This window comes from Ambystoma mexicanum, chromosome 9, assembly GCF_040938575.1.
Source record: "Ambystoma mexicanum isolate Mex_15411 chromosome 9, UKY_AmexF1_1, whole genome shotgun sequence".
In the NCBI taxonomy this organism is placed as follows: Eukaryota; Metazoa; Chordata; class Amphibia; order Caudata; family Ambystomatidae; genus Ambystoma; species Ambystoma mexicanum.
Window position 1 is genome coordinate 457,611,335 of NC_090931.1, and position 20,195 is coordinate 457,631,529.

General features: G+C 49.4%; 1 protein-coding gene across 4 annotated transcripts in view; it reads right to left on the reverse strand.

Annotated features, from left to right (window-relative positions):
• CUX1 (cut like homeobox 1) overlaps positions 1-20,195 on the reverse strand; it is a 2,307,153-nt gene that overhangs the window by 927,025 nt on the left and 1,359,933 nt on the right. For 3 of the 4 annotated variants that reach the window (XM_069614986.1, XM_069614987.1, XM_069614988.1), the window contains one exon: positions 16,193-16,358. The exons of the other annotated variant lie outside the window; for it this stretch is intronic. In XM_069614986.1, the coding sequence (XP_069471087.1) occupies positions 16,193-16,358 (166 nt within the window). The remainder of the gene's footprint in view (positions 1-16,192; positions 16,359-20,195) is intronic. 4 annotated transcript variants of the gene reach the window in all.

Sequence of the window (20,195 nt, forward strand, 5' to 3'; positions counted from 1 at the left end):
ATGCATGAAAATGACACCTTGGCGGCGCTGCCCCCTCTACGCAAATCGATAGGGTTCTGGTCACGACTCCCACTGTCCATAATGGGAAGAGCGTCCATCATCAAATGATTGTTCTTCCCAGGTTCCTCAACGGATTCCTAAATGTGTATTACTACATCAAAGCCCCCTTCTTTCGCTTACTCGAGACGATACTCAAGGACTTCCTATGGGGCAGAGGCAGACACAACATGGCGCCAAACACATTGACTCTCCTGCACAGACAGGGCGGCATTCAACTTCCTGACCTGGAGAAATATTATCTGGCAGCCCAGCTCAGCTTTATAGCCAAATGGTTGGCTGATGACGCCACTTCCGAACCAGCATTACTGCAGCTCCCAATCGCTCCAATCCGGCTGAAAGAACTCATTTGGGCACCCCAACACCTCCCAACCGAAACACCTTTACTGGCTACCCTGGGAAGACAGGTGTGGCACATAAAGTCACTTCTCCACCTGAAGCATGTATACACTACGGACATTCCGCTCCTCTCGGATCTGTGCCAGAACAGCGTCAAACTAGCAACCATCAGGTACTAGGAGAGAAAGGGCGTGTACACATGGGGAGACTTATACAACAAGGGCTCCTTCCGTGACTTCTCCTCACTGCAATCCGAGGAAGACATACCCAGCGGCCAGTTCCTGTGGTATCAAAGGATTCGAAAAATAACGCGAGCAAAATGGCCTGAGGAACCCGAGCCCAACCGCTTTGTAACACTACTGTACAATCTGGGAGAGGGATGGAGACCGGTGTCCCAAATATACAGCCACATTGACAGGCCTAGTCCCTGTAGCCCTGACCTAAAATTCAAATGGGATAGGGATCTGGGGCGAGATATGACTGAAGGAGAATGGGAGAGAGCTCTGGCGTTCCCCAAGGAGGTATCCAGGAACTCCAGATTCCGATTGATCCAACTGAACGTGCTTTACCGATCCTATCTAACACTGCATAGAATATCGAAGTTCAGCAAGCAGCCCCATCACAACTGCCCCTGGTGCAACAGGGAAAAGCAGATCTTCTACACATGTTCTGGGAATGCACCAAGACCCAGCAGCTCTGGCCCGAGGTAAAGCAAACCTGCAGGAGGGCAGGCATGACCAGGTACGAATGGACCCCCAGTGAGTGCATCCTGGGGACTTACCCCAGATTAGCCAAAATAAAACACACTGTAAAGCTCATGGACCTGGCATGTATCCTAACCAAGAGGACCATCGCAATGGCATGGAAGCGGCCGGAGATTCCAAGCTTGGCATAGTGAACTGGAACGCTGGGTTGGGGCGGAAACCTCAGCCTGGGAAGACAGCGTCGCTAAATCCCCAGAGGATGCAAGTCAGGCACTGGACGACTGGAAGGCCACGACATGGGCACTGTTCCACCCTTTCAACGACGAAAAGCCCCCTTGAACGATTTACCCCTCCACTATCAAAGACACTTAAATAGACGATCGCCAGAAACAGAATTCATCTCTTGTCTGCATGCTCCTTTCTCCCCCGCAACCCATCCCCTGCTAATTCTCCCAAACCGAACTATCTGTCAACCATAAGGAGACAGTTACCGTTACAGTTAACCGACTTATGTTAATGTTGTTCAAGGTTTAATTTATCGGCTGGCTTCATACTGATTTGCATATATTATGCCGCAGTTGGCAGCTACTGTCATACTGCTGTTGTACCCATAACAAATGCCAATAAAGAAATTTAAAAATAAATAAAATAAAATTAGTGTAAAACCTGCTCAGGAAACACACTGCAAGGGCTAACTTCTGCGGGGTGGGGTGGATGACCTTGAAGTAGAAAGGCTTTAAGAGCGAGCCAGATAGCTTTCAGCTCCAGCCGATTGATATGGGCCACCTGCTCCTGGAGGGACCAGTTGCCATTGACGCTGTAGATGTCCAGCGTAGCGTCCCATCCTTTCAGGGAGGAATCTGTGGTGATGGTGACTTGCAGTGCTGTTTGCCGGAAGGGCCAGCCTGTCCACAGGTTGCAGTCCGTGAGCCACCAGACAAGGTCCTGATGGAGAAGGGGGGAATGCTGACAAGCTCGGCTTGGGAGCCGCACTCCTGATTCCATGAGACTGTGAAGTGCAGCTAGCAATCTCATCTTGAGGCTCGTGTGAGGTACTGCCAGTAGGAAAGCCCCCATGATACCCATTAGATGTTGGTACCACCAGGCTGAGGTCACAACTCTGCTGAGAAAATGACCTGTGGCCCTCTTGATGGCCATGATCTTGTCCTCCGAGGGGGAAACTCTCTCGGAGCTTGTGTCCCACATGAGGCCCAAAAAAGTCAGGCTCTGCGTAGGCTGCCGCTGAGACTTCTTGAGATTGATGAAAAGGAACAAGTTACTAATCTGAAACTGTTGTTCTCCAGCGTTGGTCTGGCATGCATTCACATGGTCATGAATATTCCCCGTCAGGCTGGGAATCCTCAGTAGAAGGAAAAACAGTTTTGTTTCCAAACTGTCTTTGTCCTATAAACCAATCACTGAGCTCTGGGTCATACATGACTGCCCTCTACCTAAACCCCTCCTCTGGCAGCCATCTTCAGATTTTGTAGCACGTAAAGTGGCAGTAGGACCAAGGGAATAGCCGCAGAGGGGCAGGCGGGAGGGTTTGCATGTGAATCCATGCCAGACCCATGCTGGAGAACAGTTACAGGTAAGTAACTTGTTCCTTCCCCAGCATGGGGTCTGGCATGAATTCACATGTTCATGAATAAATAATACACAGGCGTACACACATGCACAACCATGGGAGGTGGCAAGGCTCAACAGAAGCAATCTCTTACCTCCTCACGAGGCTCACCTTCAAGCCAACAGGTTGTGCAGCACTGCTTGGCCGACTGTGAACTCCTTCCTGGAATCTCTGTCGACAGTAGAATTTTGTGAAGGTGTGCATCAATCTCCACGTAGCAGCCCTGCAGATGTCCAGCAGGGGCACACCAGACAGGAACGCCGTTGTAGCAGCGCTCACTCTGGTATAATGGGCTCTCGGATGGCCCGGAAGTCGTCGGTTTGCCAACCGGTGACGGTGCGTGAAACAGCCAGAGAGCCACCTGGAAATGGAAGCCTTGGACAGGGCCTTGCCATGGTTCACAGGACCAAAGTTCAAAGAGCTTAGAAGTTTTCCGGAAACTCTTTGTGCGGGCCGCATAAAACTTCAGCGCTCTAGCCACATCCAGCGAGTACAAAGTCCATTCAGACGGCGATAAAGGCGTCAGAAAAAATACAGGTAACACCAAGGGCTCATCGAGGTGAAATTTCGACGGCACCTTGGGCATGAAGGTGGGGTGCGTCCGCAGCACCAACCTCGTCTCGTGAAAAGTCAAATAGGGCCGCTTGCATAACAGGGCTGTATCTCACCTACTTGTCTTGCAGAGGTGATGGCCACGAGGAAAGCCGTCTTCCACAACAGAAATTTGAGCAGAGTTGAATGCAAAGGTTCAAATGGAGCCCCCATGAGCCTAGTCAGCACCACATTGAGCTCTCACGGCAGGGCTGGAGCCTTCACCGGCGCAAATGAGCGGAACAGCCCCTTGATGAACTCCTTGACCAGACAGTGCGACGACAGAGAAGACCATCCCAGAGATCTGGTGTAGTGGAAGATAGCCGCCAGATGAATCTTGATGGAGGCGTGAGCCAGTCCCGATTTAGGCAATGACAGTAGATACTGCAATACTTGAGGGGGCGTGATCTTCAGAGGATTAAATCTTCTGTGAACAGCAACATACAGTAATGCGCTTCCACTTGTGTTCATAGCATTTTAAGGTAGATGACGCCATGGCCTTGGCGATAATCTCTTTGCAGTCCGCCGGAAGATCGTAGCTGCCACCGAACTCAATGCTGCAGGAGCCAAGCTTTCAGGTCCAGGGACACCGAGGCGTGGTGCAGAACTGCACATACTGCCCTGACGAGAAGATGTGTGACTACAGGCAGCTAGACTGAGGGGACGGCAAAATGCTGAGACGGTCCGGATAGCAGATCTGCCTCGGCCACGCTGGTACAACGAGGATCATCCTGCACTGGTACCGTCTGAGTTGACTGATAACTCGAAGTAGTAGCAGCAACGGCGGGAACGCATACAGAAACAGGTCTTCCCAAGGGAATGAGAATGCGTCCCCCATGCTCACCGGCTGGGGGAAACTGCTGGCGAACCTCTGGCATATGGTGTTCATCGACGTCGCAAACAGATCGATCTGAGGACTGCCCCGTTTGAGGAAAATGTCCACCTTGTCCTGCCGAAGCATCCACTTGTGGCAACAGTGCAGCTCCCTGCTGAGAGTCAGCAATGGTGTTCTTTACTCTTGCCAGGTAAAACGGAATGAGGAACATCCCCTGGGCGACGGCCCAGTGCCACAAGTCCTGCACCTCTTTGGAGAGTGCTGGGGATCTGGTGCCCCGGTTTGCGGAGGTAGAACATTGTGCTGGTATTGTCTGTGAAGACCCTCACCACCTTGCCCTTGTGGGACAGCAGGAACAACTTGAGGGCCCAAAACACTGCCCGTGGTTCCAGGACGCTAATGTGCAACGTCCTCTCCTCCGCTAGCCAAAGGCATCTCGTGTGAAGACGTCCGGTGCATGCTCCCCATCCTTCCAGCGTCTCTGGAAATCCATGCCCCCGGCGATATTGGATCGCACGCCCCACAATCTTCTCGCCCGACGGAACTCCTTGTCGAGCGTGATCCTGTCCTGGAAGCCACTGTACACCTGGACCCAACAGGCATCTAGGAACTCCTGTAGAGGACGCATCCGCAAACTGCAGAGCCGGATCAGGTATATGCATGACAACATCATGCTGAGTAGCGACTTGATGGTCCTCACCGTGGTGACCCTCAGTGCCAACAGCTGTTGCACTTTGCCTAAGATGGCTATATCCTCTCCTCTGACGGTGACGCCAGGCAGGCCACCGCGTAGAGTCTGGATCCCAGGAACAGCGCGTCCTGCGGTGGAGTCAAGCAGGACTTTGCATAATTCACTGAGAACCCCAGTTCCATCAGCAGGTGGGCCGTCTTCGCTGTGTGGTCTACGGCAACGTCCCTTGATCTGGCCTGGATGAGCCAGTCGTCCAGGTAAGGGTATACGTGAATCCCGTGCAATCGTAGATGGGCCCCCACCGGCGCCAGGCACTTGGTGAAGACTGGGTGCCGACTTCAGTCCGAAGGGAAGAGCATTGAACTGGTAATGATTCCCGTGAACGACAAAGCGCAGAAATTTGCAGTGTCCTCTGTGGATGCGGACGTGGAAGTAAGCGTCCTCTAGGTCCAACGACGACAGAAAGTCTCCCTCCTCCAGCTGGCCAAGCATGTGCTGTAGTGTGACCATCCAGAACTTCTGGGACTTTATAGATTTGTTCAGTCGTCGTAGACGAGAATGGGCCTGCATCCCGCAGTCTTCTTTGGCATGAGGAAGTAACTTGAGTACACTCTGGAGCCCCGGAGCCGCTTCGGAACCAGCTTTATTACCCCTTCCTTTAACATGGCCCGAACCTCTAGCAGCAGCTGAGGGATGTGATATTCCTGCCAGGCCACAGGTGGTATTTGAGGATACTTTCATTGGAACTCCAGTGTGCGTCCGTGGGTGAGAGCGTCTAGCACCAAACGGTCGGTGGAGATGGTCTTCCACACGCCGATGAAGTCCGCCAGCCTGCCTCCAACCGGGGTGCACGCGTGGGGGCCTGACGTCCTGGGCCAGTTCAATCTTGCTTGGAGGTCGACAGGCCGTCTTGCGGTCCGTGATGACTGCGTCCGCCCCCCAAGGTTTTGGAGCAACCCCTGTTGTCTTCCTGGGTCGAGGAGCGTGAGGGCTGGCGGTAAGAGGAGGAGCCCCTGCCGAAACCCCTCTAAGACAGGCTAGACTTCTCTCCTGAGGAACGAAAGGACAGTCCTCATTGTTGTAGCGTGCCTAGGGCAAGTGCAGTCTCCATGTCCGTCTTGATGGCCTGGAGGGAGTCATCCACGGCCTTTCCGAACAGGTTGTCCCCGTCAAAGGGCATGTCCAAAACCCTTGTCTGGACCTCCTGCCTAGAGTTTGTGGCCTTGAGCCAGCCCCGAAGGTACACGTCATTTCCCATTTGTCGGAACCCTGTGTCTGCAATGTCCATGGCCACCGTGATCCAATGCCACCTCGCCTTAGTGAAGTATCTCCAAAGCCTCTACCCGCTTGTCAGGGAGGAAGTCCAGGAGCGGCGCCAGCTTAAACCACAGCTCCCGGTCCAAACTGGGCACGATCACGAGGGCGTTGGCAGCCTTCACCGTCGTTGCCGCTGAGTAGATAACCTTTCTACCCATCGAATCCAATTTCTTCCCCACGTTGTCCGGAGAGGTGGAAGATGAAGACGACGCTGAACTCGCTGAACTCTCTTTGCTGGGGCTGTAGTGGGGTTCCTCATCAGAGCCAGCCACTCATCCCAAACATCTTTCAGGTGCGGGACCGAAAGGATGGTCTTCCTTTACACCTCCTGGCGCCGATATAAGAAACCTTCCTCCTTTTCCTCCGGAGTGAGCTGGAAAAGCTCTGACACCCGGGTGATCATTGCATGGAAGGATCCCACTGCCTCCTCTTCTTGGACGGTGGTTACACCGGTGTCAATGGGGCAGCTGGAACTCGTGCCGTGGGTGGAGGGGTCGTTGGCACCCTCCTCTGGATCTCCAACACCAGCGTGTAGAGAGTCGAAAGGATGTTGAGTGAGAGATCTTTCAGCGGTACCTGGGGGGTAAGTGCGCTGGGACCAGGGTCCTCGTCTCATGGCCCTTCGCCAGCGTCCCCATCAAAGGTGTCGCCGTGGAGTGATTCCCCAACGTCGCCTTTGTCATCGTCACCTTGGTCGGTGTAGATGGAGAGGATCTCATCCTCGTTGGCCGAAGAAATGTCCATTCCTTAGAGGCCTTCACCGCCCCCACCCCTCTTTCTTCAGGTCCTGAAGGGCCAGCCTCGGGCTGAGGTCCGGCATCCTCTTCTCCAGTGTCTTCTCACCGGGCTTGCTCGAAGCCTCACTCTTGGGAGGACGAGACACCCTGGCCGTCGTCGGGGTACCCTGGGCATGGTCCGCCTCTACGGCCTTTGCAAGTGACGCCACCACCAGCTCGATGGAAGGGGATGATTTTGCCTGGTGCACCTGGGCCTTCACGGAAAGGCCGGACCCCTTGTCCTGCTTGGCCTTCTCCTTCGGGGCAGAAGAAAAGCTCGAAGAGCGAAGCATGAGGACTCCCAACACTTGAACGTGTGGTAAAAATCTGAAGCTGGCTGCCCGAGGAGGGGCTTAGGTAGAGGGCAGTCATTGGCTGGGAGCAGTATGACCCAGGGCTCTCTGGTTTATAGGAGAAAGACAGTTTGGAAACAAAACTGAAAATGTTTTTCCTTTTACCAAGCATTTCCAGCCCGTCGACGGGGAATATTCATGAGCATGTGAAACCATTCCAGACCCCATGCTGGAGAAACCCCTGTTCATGGAGTGTGTTCATAAGGGGACAGGAACTGTGGAAAACCGCCTCCGGGGATCTCGCCCCGACGAGCCAGTAGTCCAGGTACGGGTAGACATGGGGACCTTGGGCCCTGAGAAGGGCTGCCACAGCATTCATAAATCTGGTAAAGACCCTGGGGGCTGAGTTGAGGCCGAAGGGTAGAATCTTGTATTGGAAGTGGGTCGCCCATGATCCTGAACCATAGAAAGGACCGATGAGGCTGCCAAATTGGTACGTGTAGATACGGGTCATTCAGATCCAGGGAGCACATCGCAGAGTGTCTCTGCAATCAGCGTTGGCGTAACCATCTTGAATTTTTGAAGAGGGAGGGGGAAGTTCAAGGTGGAAAGGTCCAACACAGCCTTAGGACAGCCTGGTTCTTCTTTTGTATGCCGAAAATCCTGGAGTAGAAGCCCAAGCCTCGATGGGAGGCTGGGACTTCCACTGCCTCGCGAACAAATTTCCACTTGTTGTCCCAATCTGTGGGAGTGGAGGGGAGGAGAGCGAGGAATCGGTAGACGGTAACCCATGGACACTATAGATAGGATCCAGGGGTCCGCGAACTTTTGATGCCAAGTCTATGTGTGAAGGGCAAGCCTGCCCCCCACTGGAGACACGTGGAGCCAAAGGGCGTCTTTGCCTTCTTTCCCTCTGAGGCTGGGGCAGAGGAGGGGGACTGAAGGGAGCCCTTGCTACCCCCTTAGAGAAACAAGGGGGTTGTCCTGACGTCTGGAATCAAGGTTTTACTTGTTAGTTTCTGTAAACACACTATTATTCTGTCATGTACAGAAACTAACAGATAAACCCTTGATTCCAGATGCCAGGACAACCCCCGTGTGTCTCTAGCTTTGTCCAGCCCATAGTCCTGATGGTAATAGGGCTGTCCCTCCAGTCAATAGGACTTGCTCTCCCCTTATGCTTTATGCGCCAGTGCTGGCTCAGAACGGTCAGGCTGTCTCAACCTCCATCACACGAAGCCCCTGAACCCGCCTAAGGCCCGACCCTTGTCAGAGCATTGATGCGACTGGGTGTAGGCCTGGAGTGTGGCCTTCGTGAGGATAAAGACTTCGCAGTTTGGGAGCTGTTCTTCGTGTCTAGCTCCTCATCCGTGGTCGAATGAAAGAGGTTGCCACCCCCGAATGGAAGGTCCAATATGCGTTCTTGGTAGCCCGTGGCCAGGTAGTCCATCTGAAGTCCGTGACGATGCAGATGGCACGGGGACTCCATGATGTCCTGGGCCACCATTTTATCTTCTGCCAGCCCCACCTTGAAACGTGCCTGGCTCTGCAACGGAAATTCTGGAAGAAAGTCAGCTATTTCCCTGCCAAAGCCTCTGGTTAACGGCCGCCAGCATGGCGTCTGCATTGGATTGACGCAGGTGAAGTGAGGCGTTGGAATAAACCTTACCATAAGCCCCACAGATCTTCTCCTCCTTGCCTAGAAGCGCTGAAGACGAGGTGGGCGAGGACGACTGAGCCCTGGAGTAGAGTGAAGCCGCAGCGATCACCGAATACTGCGGTTGAGGGTGCGCCGACAGCAAGAGCGGATCCCCCTCCAGTTGCCCATACTTCGCGTGGAGGAGTCTATTGACAGGCTGGGCCGAGCAGGGTTTAAGCCATCCCTTTTTGGTCAAGGCGACAACGTCCTTCTGCATCGCGATCCCTGTTCTAGCTGCGGGCGTAGAGGACCTTGGCCAGGACCCCCGCCTCTGGTTTTTCCACCTCGGGATGTGGAAGCCCCAAGTACTAAGCCAAACCTGAGAGAAGTTCATGAAAGGTCTTGGCTGAGGATGGCGTGTCGGGGTACTCCTTCTCATCGGTGTGCACCAGGGTGTCCAGCTGGTCCGGTGCGGGTGGAGAAGTGCTAGGCGCCGAAGGCTGCGGTGTGGGACACAGAGCCGGCGACTGCTGTGGAGGCTGGTGTGGAACCGCTTAAACTGTGGGAGGTAGGGCAGCCGGAATCTAAGGAACTGGCGTGCGCAGCAGGGGTTTCGCAGGGGCCTGAGGCGCTAGAGCCATATGAGGAATTACTATGGGCGGTGGAGGTGGGACCGGTGGGAGCATGTCCCCGATAACACCCCGAAGGATGGACCCTTAGGGAGGCCTAATGAGCGTGATTCACTTTTCAAAAAAACCTGTCCTCACAGGTTGGTGGGGTGGTAGGTGGTATTGACAGAGCATGGGCAGCTGCTGGGGCCTGTGTGTACTCTGCCTTACTGGTTGCGAGGTAAATCTGCCCTACAACGCTTAAGGATAAGCTATAGGCCACGTACCTGGTAGAGACCAGTCCCACCTTGAAACTCTTTCTTCCAACTGCTCCGCACCATTGGGCTGTATAGGACGAGCGACCATCTTGTCTGGCGCAGCGGGCATTTTGTCGAGCTACATGCCAACCTCGTAGTGCTTGCCTTGCTGGGCCAGGCCTCCTCCAGGATTCTTGGCGGTGGAGCTAGAGGCCTACCCTGCACCTCAGGATGGGGCCTGGTAGGCGTATCGCCCTCGGCTGAGTCGCAGATAGTGCTGTGTATAGGTGTCCCCTCAGACATCTGTCCAGTACAAGGGCATAGCCCCTCGGGTGGACACGCGGTAAAAGAACCTTGTGGTCCCTCAGCACTGTCCCCAGAAGTATATAACGACCCTTTGGCCTGGCGGCCGGTAGCTGAAGCAGCCTCGGTACCTGTGCTGGTGCGAGAAACTGACTGGTCCCTCCCGCTCCGACTTTTCCTTGGGAAGGAGTCGCCCTTGCGGGGTGCGATGGAAAAAAGCGGCCCTACCTTGGACATTGACTTGTGTCTGACAAAGCCCTTCAAGCCCTCTGGAGGAGACTTCTCCTAGAGCTCCCTCTACCGAGCTAACCTGTTCTTCAGAGCGTGCAGTGTCAGCGCGTCACACGCGTTACAACCCTGCCAGCCGTGATCGGGGACAAGGCAGCGGAGGCAAAGAGCGTGGGGGTCGGATGTAGGGAAGAGCCCTTCGCATGCTGGGCACCTGCTGAAGCCTGCCGACGTCGACATGCACCCAGGAGGAGTGTGGCGCCAGAGGGCAGAGTACATGATTAAGAGCAAAAAAACAGAAGACAAAAGAAAGTATCCGGGGAAGAGCGCATGGAATTACAAGGCTGAAGCCAAACCCAGGAGCTCTGGTGAAAGCGGTCCATTCCAGTCGATGCGGAAAAGGGGACTGAAGAGTGGCGCCGGTGGGCGGAGTCAGGGAGCGCTTGCGCCCAGGGCCGCGCCCCCTTGTGCCTCTAAGTTTAAAGTGGAAGAAGGTTTTTTCTGGTGAAAAAGGTTCTGTCTCCCGTCCATAGCGAGGGACGCCCATACAGTATGGAGGAAAGGCGACGGGACGTAGGAGTATATCCTGGACCTCATCACCGCCCTGCGCACCCTCCATCACAGCTCTCTTGTTCCACTTGACTGGTCGGATCATGTGGCAATCCCCTTTGAGATTAGTCACGTCACACCTCTCAAGAAAAAACATTAAAAACCAAGCAAAGCCTTCATATCTCATGGAAGGCCTCACCAAACTCACCTCACATGGGGTGATTTATCTCAGACAAACCAGGATTACAACTTGCTTCTCCAAGAACTTAACACCACCCTCACAAACATCAGCTGCCTTGCCCCAGTTAGACGGCTCACCCTCAAATCTAAGTCTTCCGTACCCGGCACACTCAAGAACTCAACCTCGACAAACGAATCATCAGAAGACAAGAAAGGAATTGGCAAAAACCCTACAGCGCATCTGACCACGCTCTGCTCGAGGAACTCTGTGCGACATGCAGACAATTGATCAACACTGCCAAGGCCAACTACTACCAAAACAACACAGCCATTGATAAACCTGTGAAAGCTCAAACACTGGCTTATTTATCACCACTTCGCGATGGAGGGCATTCATATGGTCAGGGACATCTTGCTATATGTGGGCTGATTGGAGTGTCTGGATTTGTAGGACCCTTATTTCGCGCTTCCAGAACCTTCTCTCCATCATTACTGCAGTTTCAACAGGAATTTAGTTTCTGGGAATTTGGAAGCCTGCTGCTCGTGACTTCTTCCTCACCTTGGTGTTTTACCAAGGTCATTAGACTAGTGGTGGCAGCCCTCTGAAAATGAGGGATGCTCATGATTGTGTATCTGGACGACATGATCTTTATGTCCCGGAGCAGAGAGACCTCAAGAGCACAAGTTTGGTTTGTACAGCTGCAGGCATTCTCCAGGCCCACTGGTTTCACAAACTGGGAAATCAGACCAGATATCAGCACAGGAGGTAAAAGAATATACCATAAAGAGGGCGATTTGATTTCTGTTAGCGAGGGGACACCTTTCGCACAGAGACTTACCAAGAGTTACAGGCCTGTCTGACTCCATTTAGGCTATTTTCCATGAGCCTCTTCATTGTCGAAGCTTACAAAGGCAAAGAATGTTCACCTGCATGCAGGGTTATTTCTGATACGTAGACGGTGGCGGCTATCAAAAAGGAAACCAGAGTAGAGCTTCTCTGGTGGCTCCGGCATATGGAGGCTTGGAACAGGAGACATTTTCTGTTCCTTCCCAGAGTTAGTGATTGAATTACGACGGTAGCAGATTTGGATGCAGGCCTATTTCTATAGGAGGGAAGTGGATGCAGCAAGAATTGAGTTTACACAAATTTGTCAAGAGATTTTGGAAGGCTCCTTTGCGATAAAGTCCCTAGCTAAGGACAAAGTGGACTTCTACATTCAGAGGACGCTGGACATCTCAGCAGTGCGTTACATCAATCATCTGGGAATCAAGAACACCGGGATACTAGCATTACCATTAGTATTACTGCCTGGAGCACTGCCTGGCAGTGATGGCAGAAAACATGCCAGGGTTTTCAAACTAAGCTGCCAAATGGAACTCTGTATCTACAGGACTCCAGCGGTTAGAAGCTGGATGAGGAGATCTTCATGCATCTAGCACAGAAATTGAACCCTGTCGTAGAGACCATTTCACATATCAGCAAACACACATACACAGATTCTTCAGCTGGAAGCCACATACAGAAGCAGCTGTGGTGGATGCATTTTCACAGACTTGGACTCCTGGTATAGCCTATGCGTTCACTCCCTTCTGAACATAACATGCTAGGTTTTCAGTTCTGCTGGAATTTTCTAGGAATTTTCCAATACGTCTTCCCAAGATGTTCTCCTCTTGAGCAATCAAGTAGAGCAAGCTCACTCATTGACCAGTGACTAATTACTGGGTCCTTTTGGGAGGCAGGATTTCAGGATGTGTTGGAGCCTCTCAGGATCTTCATGCAAGAATGGGGAGCTGAAAAGCGAAACCTGGGCCACAGCGACCCTTAAGTGAAAGAGGAGCTTGGGAGAAGTTAGCTGATGTACAGGATTGAGTGAGGATCCCGTTTCAGCTCCTCTAAGCTAGAGTCAGAATTTCCTAACAGAGTTTCCAGACAGAGGCAAAGAACATAGAATAGTGAATTCGTACATGTCCGTGAAGTCAGCGGGATGACAATCTCAATGGGGTTTGGGAGGGGGAGCACCCTTTAGTTTGCTCAAGGATTTGAGAGTTCAGTACTTTTTTTTAATGTGGGACAATACTTACATTACATAGCATTTATAATGCACACTTTAGACTAGCAGGCATGAAGGCGCGGACAACATAACATTTAACTAGAGACTCAAGGCGCTGGAAGCATCTGAGACAGGGAAACACAGAGACACAAGTGAGGCCTATGTGGTCTGAGGCAGTAACAGATAATACTTGTCAAATGAAAAGTAGTGTTTCAAATCTTTCTTAAAGGTTAGTAGCGACTTGTGGTTACGCATGTAACCTGGCAGTTGATTTCACAGAATGGGTGCTTTCAGTGCGAACGCTCCATTCTCGGCTTTTGATGTTCTAGATCTGGGTTGCACCAATAGGTTTTGTGACCCAGATCTCAACGTTCTAGAATTACCTTTATCCTTGATGTGGTGCTGCAGGTAGGATGGCATCTTTTGCATTCTACACTTAAAGGTGATGACCAGGATCCTGAACTTAATCCTTGATACTATAGGCAGCCAGTGGATGGAGCGCCTGGCTTCCGACACATGATCTTGCCTGGCGAGCCCTAAGACGACTCTCTCAGCCCGGTTCTGCACAACCTGGAGCCTATTTAGGTCCAGAGTACAAGCACCCAGCAATAAGCTACAACAGTAGTCCATCTTCGCTCCTATTATTGTTCTCGCAACGGTTTCTGCACATTCCTGTGAGATTAGCGGTCTCAAATGTCACAACAACTTAACATAATAAACCGCTGAGGAGACGACCAAAGTGACAGGAGCTCTCATATTAAGTGTCTGGTCGAGAATTACTCCCAGTATTTTAGTTTTTGGCAGGGGAGCTATAATGTCATCCCCTAACTTGAAAGAGCTGTAGGACTGATTAAGATTGTGCAAGGCATGTGGGCTGCCCACAATCATTAGCTCGGTCTTGCTCCTGTTAAGGGTAATCCAACATCCATTTCTCAATGAGTGTGAAAATTCTATTTACTTCCAACTCGTCCTGATTGCGGAATCCCGTCAAAGGGACTACGCACTGGGTGTATCTGCGTAGTTTGAGAATACCACACCCTCCTCCTCTAACACAAAGAAGAAAGGAGCCATAAACAGATTATACAGGCATGGAGATGTGCTGGCCCCCTATGGAACGCCATAAAGGACAGGAGCTGGTGGTGCTTCAACTATGTCTGAACAAACTGTACTGCATCTATGTTCAAGAATAGAGGCAATCCACGAGGCCGCAGAGTCCGAGAAATTGGCAGCTTCCGTCAACCTAGCATTGAGAATGGACTGTTCAATTAAGTTGAAAGCCGCTGATTGGTCTAAGGAGATAAGAGGCAGACCGCTCTTGTCATCTGGGTTAGAAGTTTTGATTTCAATTCCAGAAGAGATGTTTCTGTGCCAAATAGTTTACTGAATCCCGAATGATGGGATACTGTAGTTCGTTGCCTTTTTTCTGACATTGCTGGACAAAGAGCAATTGAAAAAGTACACTATGTTGCAAGTATATGTCCCTGCCCCCTTAGGTCTGTGCACGATTTTCCAAAGTCAGAGTCCACTCATCGTATAGTGTGATTTTTCACATCTCTTGTCAGACTAAACATGGCTATGGCATGGTTTTCATCCAGCATTCCCATACTGTTTGTGCGTGAAGCGGTGCCTGAAAGTTTAGGAGGAGACTATGGCCTCAGAGCGAGAGACAAAGGGCTTGCTCCTTATTTCATCCAGATGAACCTTTCAGGGTGGTGTGGTCTCCAATCTTCGCGTGTTGGGTGCGCTAGACTCTTCACCCAGCAGGTAGCGATACAAGGAGTTTAAGGACTTATTAGGCCGCAGTGACAGTGGCATTGAAATATTTTCAGTTACAGGCTTCATTGGACTATAGAAGAGAGGGAGTTTGATCAGATGATTTAAGGACTATTATCTTATGCCTATTGACCATCCAGCAACGTGGCAAGCAAAAAAACTAGCATAACATTCTCCTCGGAATTGAAATATAACAAAGAATTTGCAGATTTCTTAATAGGGGGAAGAATTGATTCCATTAAAGACGGAGGCGACTATTATCCCGCTCTTGTGCACAAACAATGGAATGGAGGGTGGGCAGGTCTTGCTTGCAGCCGAGTAGCAATTAAAAAGGCTACACATATCATCTCGTCCAATTAGAGCAGCCCAAACTCACAGCCTCATGTTGCCTAGATTTAAACTCCAAAAAGCGGGCGGGCTGAGCTTCCCTGTCCTAGCCTCCAAACTTTTGAACACGCTTCCCACTCCTATCAGAACTGAACCATTGTTCCAAGCCTTCAAGAACAACGCAAAAACCTGGCTGTTCTCCCATGATCTATGAGACCCTCACTCTATCTAGTACTCTTGTGTGTTTTAGGTCATGCTTATACACCTCACTGTACTTACACTACAATCTGCTATGGTACTCTTTCTGTACATCTCGGTATATTACCGTATGTTGTGTGTAATTTCTTTGTAATTAATTAATTCTATAATTAATGTACTTAATGTAATTACTTGCTGTAACATGTTTTCAAAAGTATGCGCCCAGTTGCCCCTGGGCCTGGTTCTTTGCGCTTTATAAATAAATAAAATACAAAATACAAATACAAATACAAGGACGTATGGTTCTTTCTTTGTTTACATAACATCTGTATTTCGTTTGTGGCTCTTTCAGGACAGAAATGAAATCAACATGAGGCAGTAAAATGAGAGCGTGCTTGAGAGCTATAACGTTGCTGGCTGTTCTGGGAATAAAGTTCAGTCATCCTTCGAAGTTGGTGGTCGACCAGTCCACACAAAAGGAAAGAGGAAGGGGTGCAGCAATTACAGGAGGTGGTAGCAACAGGAAGGTCCCAATTGGTGGAATTTATTTTTGTAGACTATCTTTCTAGGTTTCATTTAAAAGTTACTTTTTAGTGCCATTTTCTTTGAAGTTACTGTTGAGTAGTACATATAGTAAGACACATAATGATTCCATCTGTGTCTAATAGAATACAAAATTCCCAATTTTAACAAATCATGAAAATCTTCTTTCTCCATATTACAATTAGTCTAAGAACTTGGAGACCTATTACAGGAGCCTGGCTGAAGAATTAGCAGCTTGATCATGCCTTGCAATGATAATAATCTGTACATTCTGTTTATATAATAGCACTTCTAAAATGTAATTACCTTGATCTGGTAGTTGTCCTTGCAATGGGAGGACACTCTGTCCTAGATCACCATTCAACCAAAGCTGCATTCGAATAAATGGTTCCCGGCCTTTCTGCGTTAATTTGCTCCATGGTTTAGGCCTAGACAGCATGTCACTGACACTTCCCTGTGATAGACCCAACACCTTAAGAAATAAAACTGTTTTTAATACTAGACCATCATTTTACTAACTGCATAATATTATTAGAGATCTACAAACTGATTTACTTAAAGGAAACTCAAGTGTGCTCAAGTGTGCTTCAAACAATAACCTAATGACTACGGTCAAACCATGTACATATATATATCGTATCTGAATTTATGATGCACACAAACCCAATACTCATGATGCATTTTGCACAAACACAATATAATCTGAATGTTTTAGTAGAGAGGAGTGCCTTAAGATTATCTGACACCACCGGAAACCCAATCAAATAAACCAAAATGTGGTTTCTCTGGTTTTCTAAATGATTTTATAAGCAAAAGCACAACCTAATTACTTAACTGTAACAGTAGTATTGCAGATTTCCAACTTTCATTGTTTTGCAAGTTTATTATTATTATTCTGCATTTCAATGCCATGTTGTGCACCAGAGCACATACAAAATCGGCATAAGGTCTATCAGACAAGACTGAATTCGTCAGTAGGAAACGTAGAATCTTATTGACTTTCTAGGTTTCATTCCAGACTCTTGGGACCTGATCTTCTTAAACATCAGATAGTTGTACAACATTTGAAATCTACAAAAGAGGAAAAGCATCAGTGCTCTAGATAAGCAACTCTTTTTGCAGCATGGATCTTTCATAGATTCACAGGACTTGGACTCAATCTGCAAATGGTGATGAGGATGCAGAGGAAAAGAAAGTTAACCTGAAAAAGCTTATGACCACAAGGCCCGGTTGGCAACCTATAATTTAACTGTGTATGTTCTTGGATAGAAGTAATATCAATTACCTGTGCACATTTATACAGCGTCAACCTCTTCATTGTCTACAGACACGGATTCTTACAAAACGAGTGAAACATATGCATTAAGAGAAAGGAAACAAAGCCACACACAATGTATAACGCAGGTTGTGAGACTGCAAGCTCCAGAACCATTAAAGAGTTTTTATTTAAAAAAATCCTCCATAGCCCCACACAAAATCAGACAGGGAGGGAGCAGTATTCTGTATCGGAGTCCCGTCAGGGGACAGGATGAGAACAGTTTAAGCTGCAAAAACATGCGCTTCCATTTTAATTTAGAAGTGCAAAAGTGTATGGCAGTGTGTGTGACCATGCTCCATTAGCCCCACCCTCCGGCGCTCCGCCTCAGTCACCCATTGTCACACGATGCATGCGATTTTGTTAACTGCTCTATCCATTTTACGAATATGGAGAGGGTTGTACAGTTGAAAGGGATTCACTATGCTAAGTTTCCTATGTCCTGTCCCCTTTCCGCCTTACTGCATGGACGATTACAACACTATCTCCAAGAAGGTGGAACCTCCCTGATTACATTAGGAAAATAGGTTCCCTCGGTTTTCGGGCAATAAGGGCGTGTCTGCTCTGAAGAGGACGTCCAGATAATATTTTCAAAACGCAGAGGGCGATGCCCATGCCACTACTTTACTGATGAAGACCACTGTGGTTGACTTTGCTCTAACTCTAAGTTAGGATTTTCTGGAGTTTTGTTTTGGACTTTACAATCTTCAACAATTCCAGCAACCACCCACTTCGGGATGGATGCTTTATTTCCCCATAGAGGAGCCCCCAAAGGTGAAACACTGCATCAGATTTCCTGATATTCTTGGTTCAAGCCAAATCGAATTGTAGGGCCCTTTTACCATGCAAAAGCTTATCCAGTCTACGATTGCAGATTATGGAAGAAGGCTGTCAAAATAATTCCTTGGTTTATGTGGAAGGGCTTAACAATTTTAGGCAAGAACCGAGGTTGGGTATGGGCCACTCCCTTATCACTGTGAAAGACAATGTGTTGTTCTGATGCCACTAGAGCCTGAATTTTACTTACTCTCTTGGCTCAGGGTAGAGCCACCAGGAGAACTGTTTTCCAAGTCAAGCAGCTTGATGTCCATCAATGACATAGGCTCAAAGGGCTTGTGTGCCAAAGCCGTCAGCACAATGTTGAGATCCCATACTGGAGGGTATATTTTGCTCAGACACACAAGGTGCCTCTTTAGAACAGGATTAACGGAGGCGATAAGTCTAGTGTCTGAATTTTTATATGTCCAAATTGCTGCCAGATAAGTGCACCACGTGTCCCACCTCAACCCCCGATTGCGACAAATGTCCGGCATAAGATATAAAACAGTCCTCATTGTAGTGACTTCTGTAATTCTAGTCCATAGTGCCCTTTTCCTAGATACTATGAATGTCCACACAAGCACCAGAGTATTTTTTTCTCCACAGCACAAAAGAAGGGATTATCCGTTAACAAAACCTTTAACAAAACCTATGGTTGTGTGGTAAGGTACAGCAGCATGGGCGTGGCTGGGCCCACTAACTCCACTGTACGGCAACACCCACTAGTCATTGGAACCATTTGAAGGGTAATTTAAACTATAACTTTACTAATAGGGGCGTGGCAGGCTAGGTGTATGGAGGAAAGGGGAATATGAGCGAGGAGTATAGAAGTCTTTTCAGTGAGTAATTATTTACTACTTCTACGTCTCGTCCCCTTTTCCTCTATGCTTATGGGAGATTGAGTAGCATTAACCTACCAGGGAGGCAGGAATGGGATACATTACTCACCGTAATCGTATTTCTGATGCTTGTATCTGCTTAGATTCACATGCTGTGCATAGGCCGACATCTAGTGGAAGCTGCAGAGTATTACAGTTTGTTTTTCTAAACGCGAAAATGGGCGTCGACACAGGGCGTGCCAGTAATACTATCCCTAGTGCGACGTCCCCTGTACCCATGATCCCTCACGCGTCTACGACCCTCAGATTGTATTTTTTCTGGCATGAAGAAGCATGAGGAGTAGCGCGAGTACAGGAGGAGTAGCTTCAGTAAAGATGGTCCAAGCAGATAGAAGATAGATAAGATAACACTACAAGCATCCATGCGCCTTCTCTCAGAGGGGAGGAAGGGTGGGTCGCATGTGAATCTAAGCAGACACAAGCATCAGAAATACGATTACGGTGAGTAATGTATCCCTTCTGAGGCTTGTGGAATCTGCTTAGATCACATGCTGTGCATAGATTAGCGAGCAGTGTTAGAAGGAGGTGGGATTTGAGAAGGGTCATGAGCAAATAAATATCTTAGAACCGCTTGTCCCACTTGAGTATCTGTCTTGGAATGGGTGTCAATGCAGTAGTGCTGAGTGAAAGTGTGAATAGAGCTCCAAGTAGCTGCTTTGCAAATGGTGTCAAGGGGAACATTTGCAATAAAAGCCAGAGTGGCCCCAATGCCTCTTGTTGAGTGGGCTCTGGGCGTAAAAGGCAAAGTTTTGTCAGAAAGAGAGTAACAACTGGATACAGTTGACAATCCACTTGGAGATGGCACACTTAGAGACGCAATCTCCCTCTTTGCCTGTGGCTACGGAGACAAACAGTTGATCTGTTTTCCTAAGCGGTCTGGTATTGTTTACGTAGTAAAGGACTGCCCTACGCACATCGAGGGTGTGTAGTTTAAACTCAGCCGAGCTTTGTGGGTTTTGGAAGAAAGCCGGAAGCTCGATGGACTGGTTTACATGGTATTTAGAAATAAACTTAGGTGAGAACCTAGGGTGTGTCCGTAAAACCAGCTTATCCTTATGAATAGTAAAGAAAGGATCCTGCACTGACAGCCTGAATTTCACTGACCCTTCTTATGGATGTAATGGCTACTAAGAAGGCAGTCTTATAGGTCAGGTGTGAGACTTGTCTTATGCATGGGCTCGAAAGGGGGGCCCCATGAGTTTAGATAGCACCACGTTCAGGTCCCATCCTGGTGGTGGGTTAGATATAGGAGGATGAAGTCTCTTTACTCCCTCCA